The sequence below is a fragment of the Rhinoderma darwinii genome, chromosome 6 (assembly GCF_050947455.1).
Source record: "Rhinoderma darwinii isolate aRhiDar2 chromosome 6, aRhiDar2.hap1, whole genome shotgun sequence".
In the NCBI taxonomy this organism is placed as follows: Eukaryota; Metazoa; Chordata; class Amphibia; order Anura; family Rhinodermatidae; genus Rhinoderma; species Rhinoderma darwinii.
In genome coordinates this window covers 31,352,403-31,366,655 of record NC_134692.1, presented here as the reverse complement: position 1 = coordinate 31,366,655, position 14,253 = coordinate 31,352,403, and the positions used below count along the sequence as shown (strand labels likewise).

Here is a 14,253-nt window from a genome sequence, read left to right as displayed (position 1 = left end):
TTCCTGACGCTAAATTCCCTGACACTATACCTAACTACGCTTTTTGACGGTTCCCTGACACTAACTAACCCTAATACTAAACTAACCAGTTAAATTTTCAAAATTGGCTAAACTAACTATTTTTTTTTGTTTCTTTTTTTTCTTTTTATATTTTTTTTTTTGTTTTATGTTTTATATAGAAAAAAATGAAAAAAAAATCCCCAGGGACCAAGAAATGTGGTCCTGAAGACTGAAAAGTGGTCAGTGATAGGAGATCACTGACCAAAAAACGTGGGTAGAACTCAAAGAGGAAGGGAACAGGAGTGGGTAGTGGATGGGGTGGTGGGAAGCAAAAAAAACGTTGTTTTAGAAACTTTTTTTCACTTTTTTTCACTTCTTTTCTCTCTGACTCTCTGCTCACAACCGATCTCAACGCCTCGCTAACTCCAACAGGGCGTTCAGGGCGGTTGCAGCAGGATGTGAGGTCAGAGAGAGGAAGTGACGAGAATGATCGCTGCTATTGGCTAGTTACTCACTGACTAGCCAATAGCGGCGATCGGCGAGGCGGGACCATAGTAAATGGTCCCGGCCCATTATGCTGTGATAGCATGCTGTCAGAAACAGCAGCTATCACAGCTCAGGAACGCCGGGCTCGAGCACTGCTGTGCTGAATGAGACCGATCGCTGCTATTGGCTAGTTACTCACTGACTAGCCAATAGCGGCGATCGGCGAGGCGGGACCATAGTAAATGGTCCCGTCCCATTATGCCGTGATAGCCTGCTGTCAGAAACAGCAGCTATCACAGCGCATGAACGCGCCGGGCGCGCGCACCGCTGTTCTAACTGCAAGACGTACTATTACGGCATGGAGCGCGAACGATAGAGCTGCCATGACGTAATAGTACGTCAAGGAGCGTGAAGGGGTTAAGGGAAAGGAGAATGTAAGGATTGAATATACAGATGACTCATATGTTATGGAATGTTCTTTGTTCTGATGCTATAAATACGAGCACTGCGGTCAAATAAAGTCAGAAGGATTTTTACTTTGAGAAACGTCTCAGTGTATCTGTTGCTTCTCCGAGCTCGCACCCCCCCCCCACCTGATTTGAACCTGCATGGAGATCAAGGCGTAACGTGACCTCATTGCGATCACAGAAATTGGCGCCCGAACAGGGACTTGACCAGAAGGACGGCACCCCACCTAGGGGATCTCCCGGGACTTGAATGGCGACCACCCGGACGAAGGAACGTGCAGACCACTGCTGCAGCAAGGTAAGAAGACTTAATTCTTACAAACTCTGCTCTGCACCTTCCTGTCTGGTAGGTCACCTTCCCGGTAGTACTCCTGAGGAATAGAGGGGCCACATGAGGGTATTTTTAGTGTAAAAATCTGGTCAAGTCTATATGTAATCCTACCCTCAGGATAAAGTGCCTGATCTCCATTACAGTATTTGTATGAATGTTGTAGAAACCCAGTTTTGTGTCACAAATGCATTTTAGAATAAGGAAATTGTTTTTGGAAAAAAACTTCCGATAATCCGGCAAATTACCAGAAACATGTGTACATGCTTCAGGTGAATACTGGGATTATGATAGGCTAAATTTTAGCCCGGAAATCGAAAATTTTGTGCAATCTGATAATCCGGAAAAATGGCGAAAATGTGTGTACAGCATTGAGGTACTTGCGGAGATTATCATGCACTGATTTTCAGCTCAAAATTCCACAATTTTGTGCAATCTGATAATCCGGCATGTCAAAAGAACAGCTTGATTTTACGTTTGCCTTATTATTTGGATTAGGAATATTTGTCATATTACTGTTATGGTGTGGAGGATATCTCCTTGAGTGGTGCTTAAAGTGAATAAGAAGAAAGTAAGCTAGTTATAAAAGGAATTTAATTCTCTGGCCAGAGTAGAAGAAGGTTTAAAAAGAGTTTTGAGGGGATAAGTAACTGTCTAAAATAGGTGAGGAAGGAATTCACCTATCAGGAAAATTACCCCCTACGTAACTTAGGGTCTGCCCATAGGCGACCACTTATAATTAGTGAACAATGGGGAACTTGGTGTTCCTATTACGAGATGAGCACCCACAAGGACTGACAGCCAAACAGGCAGTAGCAGAAAGAGAAGGTAAAAAGGCAACGCAAGGAACGAATCAGTTAATGAAGGCATGTGGAATGGGAAAAGCGGGAAGATTAGATCTGGAAAAATATAGATGATATAATGAGCAGATCCTTTGTGGGATTATTGTTTAGTTGGTTGCAATTTGGCTCAGTTGGATAGTGTATACAGAGTGTACGTAGGAGATACGTAGTGTGGGACTTTCCCTAACAGCCAATAGCCATAGTGTTTGTTAGTGAAGATAAAAACTGAGAGAGAAGGGTATGAGTCCCCTCCATCATAGCAGGGCTATGGGCAACAGTCACGGCAAACGAGAGTCTGGCCGATCACCAGATTCAGGCTTCTCTGACCCCACAGGAGAAGATGAATTTTGAGGTATGGCATATGGGTGAGCAAGCACCGGTTAAAATGGTGTAAGTTTACTAGGGGATTGTAAATCCAGAATCACAGAGTCAAATGACAAAGCAGATTGGAGTAGATTGATTCTAGCATCTTTTAGAAAGCAACAAAGAGCCTAATGTATCTTTATAGTAGTCAGTATAGAATATATACTTTAATAATTTCAGTTATTTTGTATATTCATTATCTTCATAGATCTTTTTAGTATCTTTTAGAGACAAATGTATGTAATGTTAATACACTGAAGTAAAAGTGCAGGAGGTTGTCAGAGGAAATTCATATTTTATAAAGTAAAGTTTAAAGCAAAGGAAGTTATAGAAGTAGTAGTTGTTTTAATGTTGCAAATGACCTTATAGTAAATTCTTATATGGTATAATTTAGAATTAACTAGTGTGATAAGAGAAGGGGGAGGTGGAGAACAGCTGCTAGTGAGATAAGAAATGTAATCTTGTTCTTGAAATGAATGGACACAACATTAAATGCTGATCCAGCCGACGCCCGGTAATGGCGTCCGTACCTCATGTTGAGTGTGTCCTCATTGTGGGTGGGAAACCCCCTGCCCCTGATGTGGCCACGCCCGGCCCATTCAAATCAGTATGAAATAATCACCTTGTTAATTTTGTTATTTGTAGTGTTTTTTCTATTTTACAGAAGTTCCAGTCTAGTTCACTGATGAAACAACACGTAATTATAAGATAGAGATGGTGGCCGTCAGATTGTACGGTTAAACATTAACGTAGATAATTTCTATACAATGGTGTGATAAATGATTGCAGATACGTATGTTGTTTTGCCGGCATTGAAAGTGTTAAGTTGTGAGAAGTTGTGAGAAGCTTTGAGTGTGTGACCCCCCTCCCTCCCCCCTAAAGTGTGCTGTGTTTGGGAGGAGGAGGAGGGGGGCTGACTGGGTGCAGTCTGCAGGGCTGATGAGACAAAGGGATCTCAATATGCACTGCTGAGAGATATATATATATCAGTAATGTCTACAAACCGAAATAAATTTCTTCTCTTTTGCGCAAGCGCTGTTGGTTATAAAAGTTACGATATTTATGTGTTATGATGTGATCAGATTTCATGTGTTTTGATGTTAACTCAGATGTATTAAACTACAGATACTGTGAGACACGGGGTTTTGAAAATGTATGTGCCCCCACCGTTATACTGTTTATTGGTTTGCAGTAATTAATGTTATCAGAGATAATATTTTCTGTTTTGTTGAATAACTAACTACAATTGTTCTATTTTTGATTTCACATAGAAATTATGTCATTGTAAAGATAACATGTTTGTCAGGAAAAAGTCATTTTTGTTTCAGGCTGTTGTACATTACAGGGGGTTAAATTAGTGTTATGTTGAGATGTAGTTTTGAACTCTGCTACATCACTCTCGCAGAGTCCACAAAGGGGGGAAGGGTGAAGGAACGGATCAGGTACAATTGTGGTTTATGTGTAAGAGACCATCCCCCTCCAGCAAAGTTACACAGGAGGCGATGTGACATCACTCACACGAGTCTTTATGGATTTAGATGAGGGAGAAGGCAAAACAAAACTTGTCTGGACATTGTTAATTTGATGTAAAGTTTTTGGGAATGTTTTATTTTTATTTGTTTTTGTATTAATCAAGTATTTGCAGAACCTGATAAAAGTGAGATTCTCAAAGTATTCTGGATTATCAGCTGAATGAGGAGGAGTTGTGTTTGGTAGCGGCTTGTGACACCAATCCATGGAGTACCTCTACGCAAGCATATACTTTGTACTGTACTGAACAAAATGGACATGCCACTGCAGTTCTCACACAAAGTCATGGACCACAGCAGCGCCCGGTAGCATATTATTCAGCTAGACTAGACCCTGTGGCCCGAGGTTCCCCATCATGTGTGAAAGCTATTATTGCTGTAAATTCAATGTTAAACAAGGCCTCAGATTTGGTCCTGACATTTCCAGTCCAAGTTTTTGCACCACATGATATTACTGCTATTCTTACTCAAGTACAGCCGAAGCATTTGTCAACTGCAAGACATTTGAGATTAACCTGTGCTCTTCTTCTTCCTGAGCAGGTTACTTTACACCGCTGTACTACATTGAACCCAGCTACCTTACTGCCTTTGGAGCAAGGGGGAGAAGACGTAGGTAAAGTATGGTCACAATTTTTGCCTGAAACTGATAAACATGATTGTATGGCCCTTATGGCCCAGGAAACAGTGGGGTTTGCACATGTAAAAGATACCCCACTCCAAAACCCAGACCTAATACTCTTTGTGGATGGTTCAAGGTATTGTGTAGAAGGATCTTTTCTTACAGGATATGCAGTAACCACCGAAGATGTAGTCCTAGAAGCAGCCTCCTTACCAGCGTCCCGCTCAGCACAAGAAGCGGAGCTTAAGGCCCTGGCAGTAGCATGCCAACATGCAGAAGGAAAGACAGCAAATATATACACTGACTCTCGATATGCTTTTGGGATTGCACACGATTATGGCCCCATATGGAAGGCTAGACAGTTTTTGACCTCTGCAGGTACACCTGTAAAGAATGCAGACTTTGTAAAATACTTGATGGAGACCCTGATGTTACCCACAGAAGTAGCAGTAGTAAAAATTAAAGCTCACACTAAGGTGAGTTCACCAGAGACAAAAGGGGAAATGCCCTGGCAGACGAAGCGGCAAAGCAAGCATCACAGAAGCTACCCGTGTTAGCAGCCGTATGTCAGATAAAAGATCCAGAGGAAACAAGACCAGCTGTAAGCCCGGAACTACTGCAAAAACTTCAAGGACAAGCAACAGAAGAAGAAAAAGACAAGTGGACGGCCCAAGGAGCAACGCTACGAAAAGATGGCCTCTGGCAGTGCCAGAATAAACTGTGCCTGCCTAAGACAATGTTCCCAATGATGGCCCAAATAACACATGGAGCGACTCACCAATCAAAAACGGCAATGATGGACTTGGTTAACAAAACCTGGTATGCTCCAGGGTTTAGTGTGATGGCCAGCAGTTTTACACAAGGATGCATGATCTGTGCAACACATAATATTGGAAGAACTGTAAAAGTACCACAGAAGCACACACCCAGACCTATATATCCGTTCCAGAGACTGCAGATAGACTATATTCAATTACCAAAAGTCGGTACCTAGGAGTATGTGCTTGTTTGTATTGATCTCTTTTCAGGATGGCCAGAAGCTTTTCCAGTAACCAAAGCTACAGCCGTAGCCACAGCAAAGAAACTGATCGACGAGGTGGTGTGCAGATATGGAGTTCCAGAGGTGATCGAGAGCGACAGAGGAACTCATTTTACGGGTGAAATCATGAACCATGTGTTGTCAGCTCTAGGCATAAGTTAAGCCCTACATACACCATACCATCCACAAAGTAGTGGGAAGGTTGAGAGACTAAATGGGACTCTCAAATTGAAAATCCAAAAAGCAATGGTAGAAACCGGGAAACCATGGACCGAGTGTCTACCATTAGCCTTGTTCTCAGTAAGATACACGCCCACAAAAAGAACAGGTCTCAGCCCATATGAGATCTTATTTGGGTCGGCTCCCAGATTAGGATGTTATTTTCCACAGGTGCTCCAAATGCAGTATGGTAGACTAACAGATTATGTATCAACGCTGAACAAACAATTGACCAAGGTGCATGCACAAGTCTTTGCTTCCATTCCAGGTCCTGATTCAGTTGAAGGGACGTATAAGCTAGAACCGGGAAATTGGGTCGTTGTCAAAAGACACGTGAGGAAAAGTCTAGACCCAAGATTTGACGGACCGTTTCAAGTTTTACTCGTTACAAGCACCTCAGTGAAGCTCGAAGGAAAGGCAAGCTGGATTCACGCCAGTCATTGTAAAAAGGTTCTTCAGCCAGAAGAATGAAGATCTTTGCGGTTGTTGCGGCGGTTGTTGCGTGTGCTCTTATACAAAAAGGCAGAACTGCTACTCCTGTACACGTAATCAGTACAGAATCACTGGAACAGTTCAGGACAGGGTGGACGAATGCCAAAGTAGAGAATGCAGGGTAACTACACCTGTAAGGCCAATGCCCCGTATTATACTACAAATGTGACTACAACCGAAGGGACTTAGAAAAAAGGACCACATGGAGGGACTGTGTACCTTCACATAGACAAAACAGCCAACATTAGCATACAAGAAGAGACGCCGGGGCTGTTGTTTTGTTGTTATGAACCAGATTTACAGTATCTATAGAAATATACAACCAGTAAAAATAGAAATGAAATGATAAATAAGACTTATGAAAGATGCAACAAGGAGAGGCTCAACTCTACGATTGTAATAAAAACTGATGGGATGATATTATGTATGAATAATAGCCAAATAAGAAATAGAATATATTTTGTATTTTTTGATAACAATTTTAAGAGATAGTTTTAAGCCACATATAACAGTACAAAGTCTGGAAAGAATCCCACACACTTGTAAGAGCGCTGTAACCCAACAGCAGAAAAAGAATGTACACTTCAATATTTCCTTCCCTGAATCCCCCAGCTGACATAGACAAAAAAGAGAATGGTATGACCCGCTATTAGGAGGGGTAGGAATGGGATTAGGAGTATTGAATGGTATACAGTTAGAAACAGTTATGAACAAATGAAACTCAGTGGGAGATGACACATGTACTGCATTAAGGATAGGTGCGTCATGGTTACCTACTACCTTTGCCATACAACAGAAAGGGTTAGCTATAGATGAACTGTTCCTAAATGTTTTCAATGAAAGTATGTTAACCGAATATAGAACATTACAGAATGTATCAACTTTTGTAAATTGGACAGTATGTACGCTTAAAACGATGTGGCAACAAGAACAGATGAATAATTTTAAGAATAAATTGTTTAGTAGTCATGTTAGGCAATGGACAGACATTCTGCCCATAGGAGAGAGAAATGATACGTGGTTATTGTTCCAGCCTGAGTATACTGAGTGTACACCTAAATGGTGTGCAGGAAGACTAATAGCATTCAATGTGAAAAATCCTACTCTATTATGCAAATTTATTGTTATGCCAATGGTAATGATTGATCCGGTGACATTATTAGGACAATATTGGATGCCGGAAATGAAAGGAACACACATAGATTCTCAAAATAAGGCAAGGAATATAGATTTATGCCAATTAACAGAGCAAGGATATGTATGTAATCAGCAGTCAGGGATATATGAACCCTGTCTAATGCAGCACCAGGATAATGTATGCGCACTCACTATAATCCCAGAAGCTAACCTACAGGTTTATATTGAAGTAGGTCCACAGCATGCATGTTTAATAACTAACAACAAGCAGACCCTTAGCCAGTTTAAACTCACAGGACCATTTTCAGGATGTCTATACAATGTGACGCATTTGACTTGGGGGAACCAAACTATAGTGTTCCTGCCTACTTTAGAAGAAATAATGTCCACTGTATGGGTACCTGAACCTTTGCCCTATGGAAATTTTAGTTTGCCACTGGAAGAGTTAAAACAAGTGTTACAAAAGTCTAAAGACGTAAAGAAATTGATAGCAGCCCATAATGTAACTCTAAGTAAAGTGAAAATATTGGCTACAATAGCAGCTAGGGAAGTAATAAATTTATCGTCAGCAATAAAAGATGCCAGTGCCCATCATTGGTATGACATATTTACAGGATTTTCCCCCACTGCCACTAAGATACTACATGTGTTATTCCAACCCTTGATATGTTTCATAATATTGTTTATATTGCTTACATGTTTTAATTGTTATACATTTTGCAAAATAAGGGAAGCATTCAATCAGAGGCCTATACATTATGATGAAAGAGTGTTGTGAGATTACCCCACCTACATACCTGTGTGAATCAAGTGAAGAAATGGATCGAAGCCTTGCTATCAGGAGATAGAAGTAGCATTGGAATTTAGGTGTTGGTAAAATCACAAAAGGAGGGATTGTTATGGTATAAATATATGTATAATGTATCTGGGGCCCCAAGGAGGGAAAGGTTATAAAGGAGAACATGTGTTACAATAGAATGAATATTTTAGAAGGGTTAAGAGAGGAAATAGTTTGCAGCTGCTTTGCCGTCCCTTGAAATTGCAAACAGATGGTGGTCAATCAATTGACCAACCCCCCCCCCCTAAGCATAAAAGGAAACCTAAGGGAATACCTGGTGCTCCGCCAATGAGCTTTAAGGGAAACGAGAATGTAAGGATTGAATATACAGATGACTCATATGTTATGGAATGTTCTTTGTTCTGATGCTATAAATACGAGCACTGCGGTCAAATAAAGTCAGAAGGATTTTTACTTTGAGAAACGTCTCAGTGTATCTGTTGCTTCTCCGAGCTCGCACCCCCCCCCCACCTGATTTGAACCTGCATGGAGATCAAGGCGTAACGTGACCTCATTGCGATCACAGTCACAGTGACATGTTTTGATCGGCGGGCGTCAGAGCACAAAGAATGCCACTATCGTTAAAATGTAGCAGCAGAAGCGCTAGGGTGAGCGCTGTACCACTTCGTTTCTGATCGGCTTTCCTTGGAAAGCCGATCGAGCAGTGTACGGGCTCAATAGATGGGCTATTGATTCAGAGACCGCTCACTCTGCTTTCCAAGTAAAGCCGATCAAAACAAAGCTGTACAGCGCTCACCCGGACACACGCTCCGTGACAAAAATGGATGTGTGAATTAGAGCTGGACGAGGCATCGAAACTTTGATACTGTTTCGATACTCTGCATCCCTCTGTTCATTAGTGCAGGGACGGCCGCATCACCTCACGCTGACCGCGCGCGTACTTCCTGTCAGGAGTGGGACAATGGTTGTATTACACAGCCGCAGCCCCGCTATATAACAGAGAAACCTCTCATCTCCGCCGCTATTCCCCTGAATGCTGCGATCACAGCAGACTGCAGCATTCAGGGGAAAATGAGAAGGGGGGATGCCACCTGGATCGCGTCACAGGGAATTCCTGTGACGCGATTGAGGGACATATCATATATGGGAAGACAGCTCAGGGTCTATTGAAGGACCCCAGAGCTGTCCTACCATATTTCCTGTTGTTAGGGCATACTTAGGTATGTCCTAACAACTGCCTGTGTACTATCAGTACACAGGCTAATGTACTGGCATATAGATATATATATACACCGGTACACATATAGATATATACCAGTACATTAAAGTTTAAAATATAAATGTAAAAACAAAGTAATGTTAAATAAAAAAAATACACATACACCTTTTTTAAAATAAACATTAAAATAAAAGTCTCAATACATAAAATACACATTTAGTAATGGCGCGCACAACAATTTTTTTGCATCATTTATGATGTGTACGCTGTAAAAAAAACAAAAACTGCTTTTCTATCACTTATTGTGGGGCACAAGGCGTGATGAATTTAAGCACCATGTGCCTCACATGAATAGTAATTAACCCCATCATTAACCCATTATGACTGAGAAACATGATGGGGTTAATCACTATTAACGTGAGGCACATTCAAAATTCATCACACCTTTTTTTTTTATTACTGTTGGCAAAGTATCGAATTGGTATCGAAATCGTAATACTAAACGAAGTATCGGTATCGAAAGTCCAAATTCTGGAATAGTGACATCCCTAGCGTGAATACCCCCATTGCCTTGTATGTTTCAGTGTACTGTCCGTTGCGGATTCAAACAGCACACGGATGAGAAATAAGTAAGGGTATGTTCACACGCAGTGAGTAAAAAAGCCTGAAAATACGGAGCTGTTTTCAGGCGAAAACAGCTCCTGATTTTCAGACGTTTTTGTAACTACTCGTGTTTTTCGCCGCGTATTTTACGGACGTTATTGGAGCGTTTTTCAACGCAGTCAATGAAAAACGCTCCAAAAACGTCCCAAGAAGTGTCCTGCACTTCTTTTGACGAGCCGTCACTTTACGCGCCATATTTTGACAGCGACGCGCAAAATAAAGACTCGTGGGAACAGAACATCGTAATTCCCATTGAAAGCAATGGGCAGATGTTTGTAGGCGTATTAGGGGCGTTTTTTCAGGCGTAAAGCGAGGCGTAAGACGCCCGAATTACGTCTGAAACGACTGCGTGTGAACATACCCTTAGAATGAATAAGACCTAAAAAAATATTCCAATCAGTGAAACAACCATGAGCTATAAAATAGAATGGCCTTAAATGAAGAGAAAAGGACGCCACACTGTGGAGAGAATAATGTTTCTAGTCCGTGTAGCGGAGGTCATACAGCTTGTTAGAAGGGGTTTCACCATGCTAAGTACTGTTACCCAATTTGCCCCAAGGCTCCATTTTCCTTTGCAAAACATTTTGTGTCAAGAAATTCCCCTAGCATCAAAGGAGCCATTAGCACACTAATACATCTTGCCTAGGCCCAGCAAGACGATCCTCAAAAGACCAGTAAAAACTAATTTATTTTTCTAACCGGGTTCAATAAATGACAAGTGTTCAGAAATTTGTGTCACCTCCTTTAAAATATGGGCACAAATCTTGTTCCCTGAAGCAAGTTTGCTGAATAACTGAACGGGTTCCTGCCGAGAAACAGCTTTGGTTTAGGAGGGATCTAAACAAGCACATTCAGACAATTCAGTTATATTTAGTAGGACAGACACAAAGTGGCGGCACTTATAATTTATGCAGCTTTTTCTGTTATTACCTTTACGGAACAATGATCTTGCAATTTACTGTTACAGCTTAAAATACTAAGATAGTTCTGTAACGTGCCCCCCTTATAATGCACATTTATATTCTGTCTGCACAGTGTGACACGCTCCCATAGTGTGATGAATTGACTTGGCTGGGAGCTCGAGAAGCTGTTACAGAAGTTAAATCGGACACGTACGAGCTTTAACTCAGCGTTTACTACTATGACATGCAAAACAAATACGGCTTAAGGGGGTTATGCACTTTTGGGCACCCCTTTGGTCAAACGTTCTCTTATGCTGATTGACCCCAGTTGTAAAGGTACTCCCATATGAAAGCATTCATTTTGGAGGCTGAAAGTCTGATCCAAGCCGAGCCTGAGACACACAACATCTTCTAAAAGTCCAAGATGTGCAGAGTTCATACATGCCACTTATGCCTGGTCTTCATGCCACTTATGCCTGGTCTTCATGCCACTTATGCCTGGTCTTCATGCCACTTATGCCTGGTCTTCATGCCACTTATGCCTGGTCTTCATGCCACTTATGCCTGGTCTTCATGCCACTTATGCCTGGTCTTCATGCCACTTATGCCTGGTCTTCATGCCACTTATGCCTGGTCTTGATGCATGCTACTTATGCCTGGTCTTGATGCATGCTGAGTGTTGTGCTCCATTTTTCTTTTGCATTGGACCAGATGGACCACCAAGAACATAATGAAGATGTATGCAAAGGCAACTAGACATCACGTACATCTTCCAATAACCATCAAGTGGTACAATGATAAACTTACCAACATCCATTGCCGTTTCCATAAAGCTTTTCTGCCTTGAAGCAAATTCGGCAAGTAACTTCTGCTGCCTCTCTCTGGCCTTCTGACGTCTGCGTTACAAGCAAAAGTAGAGTTATACATGTATGAATATATGAAAACACCTTTATGCAAATGCATGCAACCAAAGGAAAAAAAAAAAAAAAAGAAAAGAAAAGAAAATTAAAGACAAGTGCTCAATACCAGCTACTTAAAGAAGAGCTGTCACTAGGTAATAGAAGTTGAACGGGTTAACTGATCTGAATAGCACCGTCTCGCTGAACCCAGCGCTGCTTTTTCCTGGACTCCCTGTTCCAGAGATATGGTTCCAGAGATGTTGTGCTGTTTCCCTATAAGCTTATTTGCTGTATTTAGCCAATAGGGTGTGAACTACCCTCAAGCGGATTAGTCAGAATCAGAGGCAGGGAAGCTAGCTCCACCCCGCTGGCTCTCTATATGCTATTATTGTTGTAGTTGGCCCACTGTGGCGTTGGCTCTCTCTCTGCGGCCAAACCAATTGGAGGCAGGAAAAAAACCGCTTCATTTGGAGCAGGTTTTTTTTTTTTACATCAAAAGAAGATTTTTGAGGCAGATTTTTTTTTTCTGCCTGAAAAAAAATAACAGTGTGAACAAGGCCTAACTGGATATTCCCTCAACATCTGATCGGCGGAAGCCCGACTTCTGTGACCCCTGCCCATTGTTAGGACTAAGTGGCAGTCCGAATGCAGCCAAAAGCAAGTATAGTAGCATGGGGCTTTAATCACAAATCAGAGGGAGTCACAGTAGTCAGAATATTAGGGTCAAATAATTTTTTGCCACATTTTTTTGACGGAGAAAACATGCCAAAAATGCCTCCCATTGATTTCAAGGGGAGGAGAAGGCCTTTTTTCCCCGCGAGCAGAAAGAACGGCTAGCGGCAAAAAGAAGGGACATGCCTTGTCTTCGGGCGTATACGTCTCTGACCTCCCATTGACATCAATGGGAGGCAGAGAAAGCATGTTTTGCAGCGTTTTTTGGCCGCTGGGCGAAAAACGCTATGAAAAATCGGCGTGCAGGCAGAGCAAAATCTGCCTCAAAATTCCAAACTGAATTTTGAGGCAGATTTTCTGCCTGCAAAAAACTGTATGAACCCAGGACTATATTGGGACTTCTATTTTAAAGCATCGTTTATTAGGAAATGCCAAATTATAGCTTCAATTAATTTATGTTTTTGATACAACTTCATGGTAACTCTGTAAAACGCTTCTACCTGTAGAAATAGTGTCGGCCACGGTCATAATTCCTTTTAGAGTGATTGTTCTGATCATCACAAGGGAGAAAACAGAGGGTACACGGACAGATGAATACACCAAAAAGTGACTGGTATAGACTGGCACATGAATAAATGTGTATTAAACATTGCACAAAAATGAAGAAAGCCGCTGAATCTAAACCATTTTGTAAACTCCTACTGTTAATAATGACAATGAATCAGAGTACTGAACATTAACAGATCCAGATTGTTCCATTGTCCATTTGATGCTGCTAGAGAGGGAAAATGATAGATTTGCAAACGTAAAAACAGAAAAAAAAAATCAATGCTGCATAATATACATACAATCTCCAATATAACGGGGTATATTAATTACACACATTATATTATCTGCTGTAAATTACACCGTGATCAAAAGGGTTATAGCACATATAAAACTTTATGTTGAATAAGATTACTTGAAAACATACGGCAACTACAAGCCTTGTAATACAAATAGAACGTAATGACTCCCATATAAATAAACAACGTAAATGAATAATGCATTTTATGGTGTAAAAATTTAGCAAATGCAGTCTAAATGTGCAACAAAAGTAGAGAAGAGGGCTTTCACACATAGAAAAGACTTAGGGGCCTTTGTTAGGTGCCGATGGCCTTACAGATGAAGGTGAAAAAAAATCACTTAGGTGTCCGGACCTCCCCTGAACAACCTGCTCCCCCCCATGCCATTCCATTACGGTACAATGTGGCAAGGGGTTAAAAAGGGTTGCCTGTGATGAGAAAACCTATTTAATAGACTACTGGCTCCAAAACATTATGTGGCACAATGACTGGCATGTGAAGGTCGGGTGATTTTTAAATGCTTCTTTTAGCTTATGGAGAATTACTCCAAAGACTTGCATGGTGTTGTGAGAGATCTCAAATTCCTGATGCTTGCCTTGCAAACCCGTCAGCAAACGCAGCCCGCGGTCATAAAAAATAGTCTGTATTCTGCGGACTACCTGCAGCCCTGCCTGTTGTCTGAACAGTGCCACAGCGGACTGGAGCATTCCCAACAACATTGTAATAGTGAATT

General features: G+C 41.4%; 1 protein-coding gene across 2 annotated transcripts in view; it reads right to left on the bottom strand.

Moving 5' to 3' along the window:
* The window catches only part of UBR3 (ubiquitin protein ligase E3 component n-recognin 3), a 136,750-nt gene that overhangs the window by 56,456 nt on the left and 66,041 nt on the right, over positions 1–14,253 (bottom strand). For both annotated transcript variants that reach the window (XM_075829428.1, XM_075829429.1), the window contains exon 24: positions 11,912–12,000. In XM_075829428.1, the coding sequence (XP_075685543.1) occupies positions 11,912–12,000 (89 nt within the window). The remainder of the gene's footprint in view (positions 1–11,911; positions 12,001–14,253) is intronic.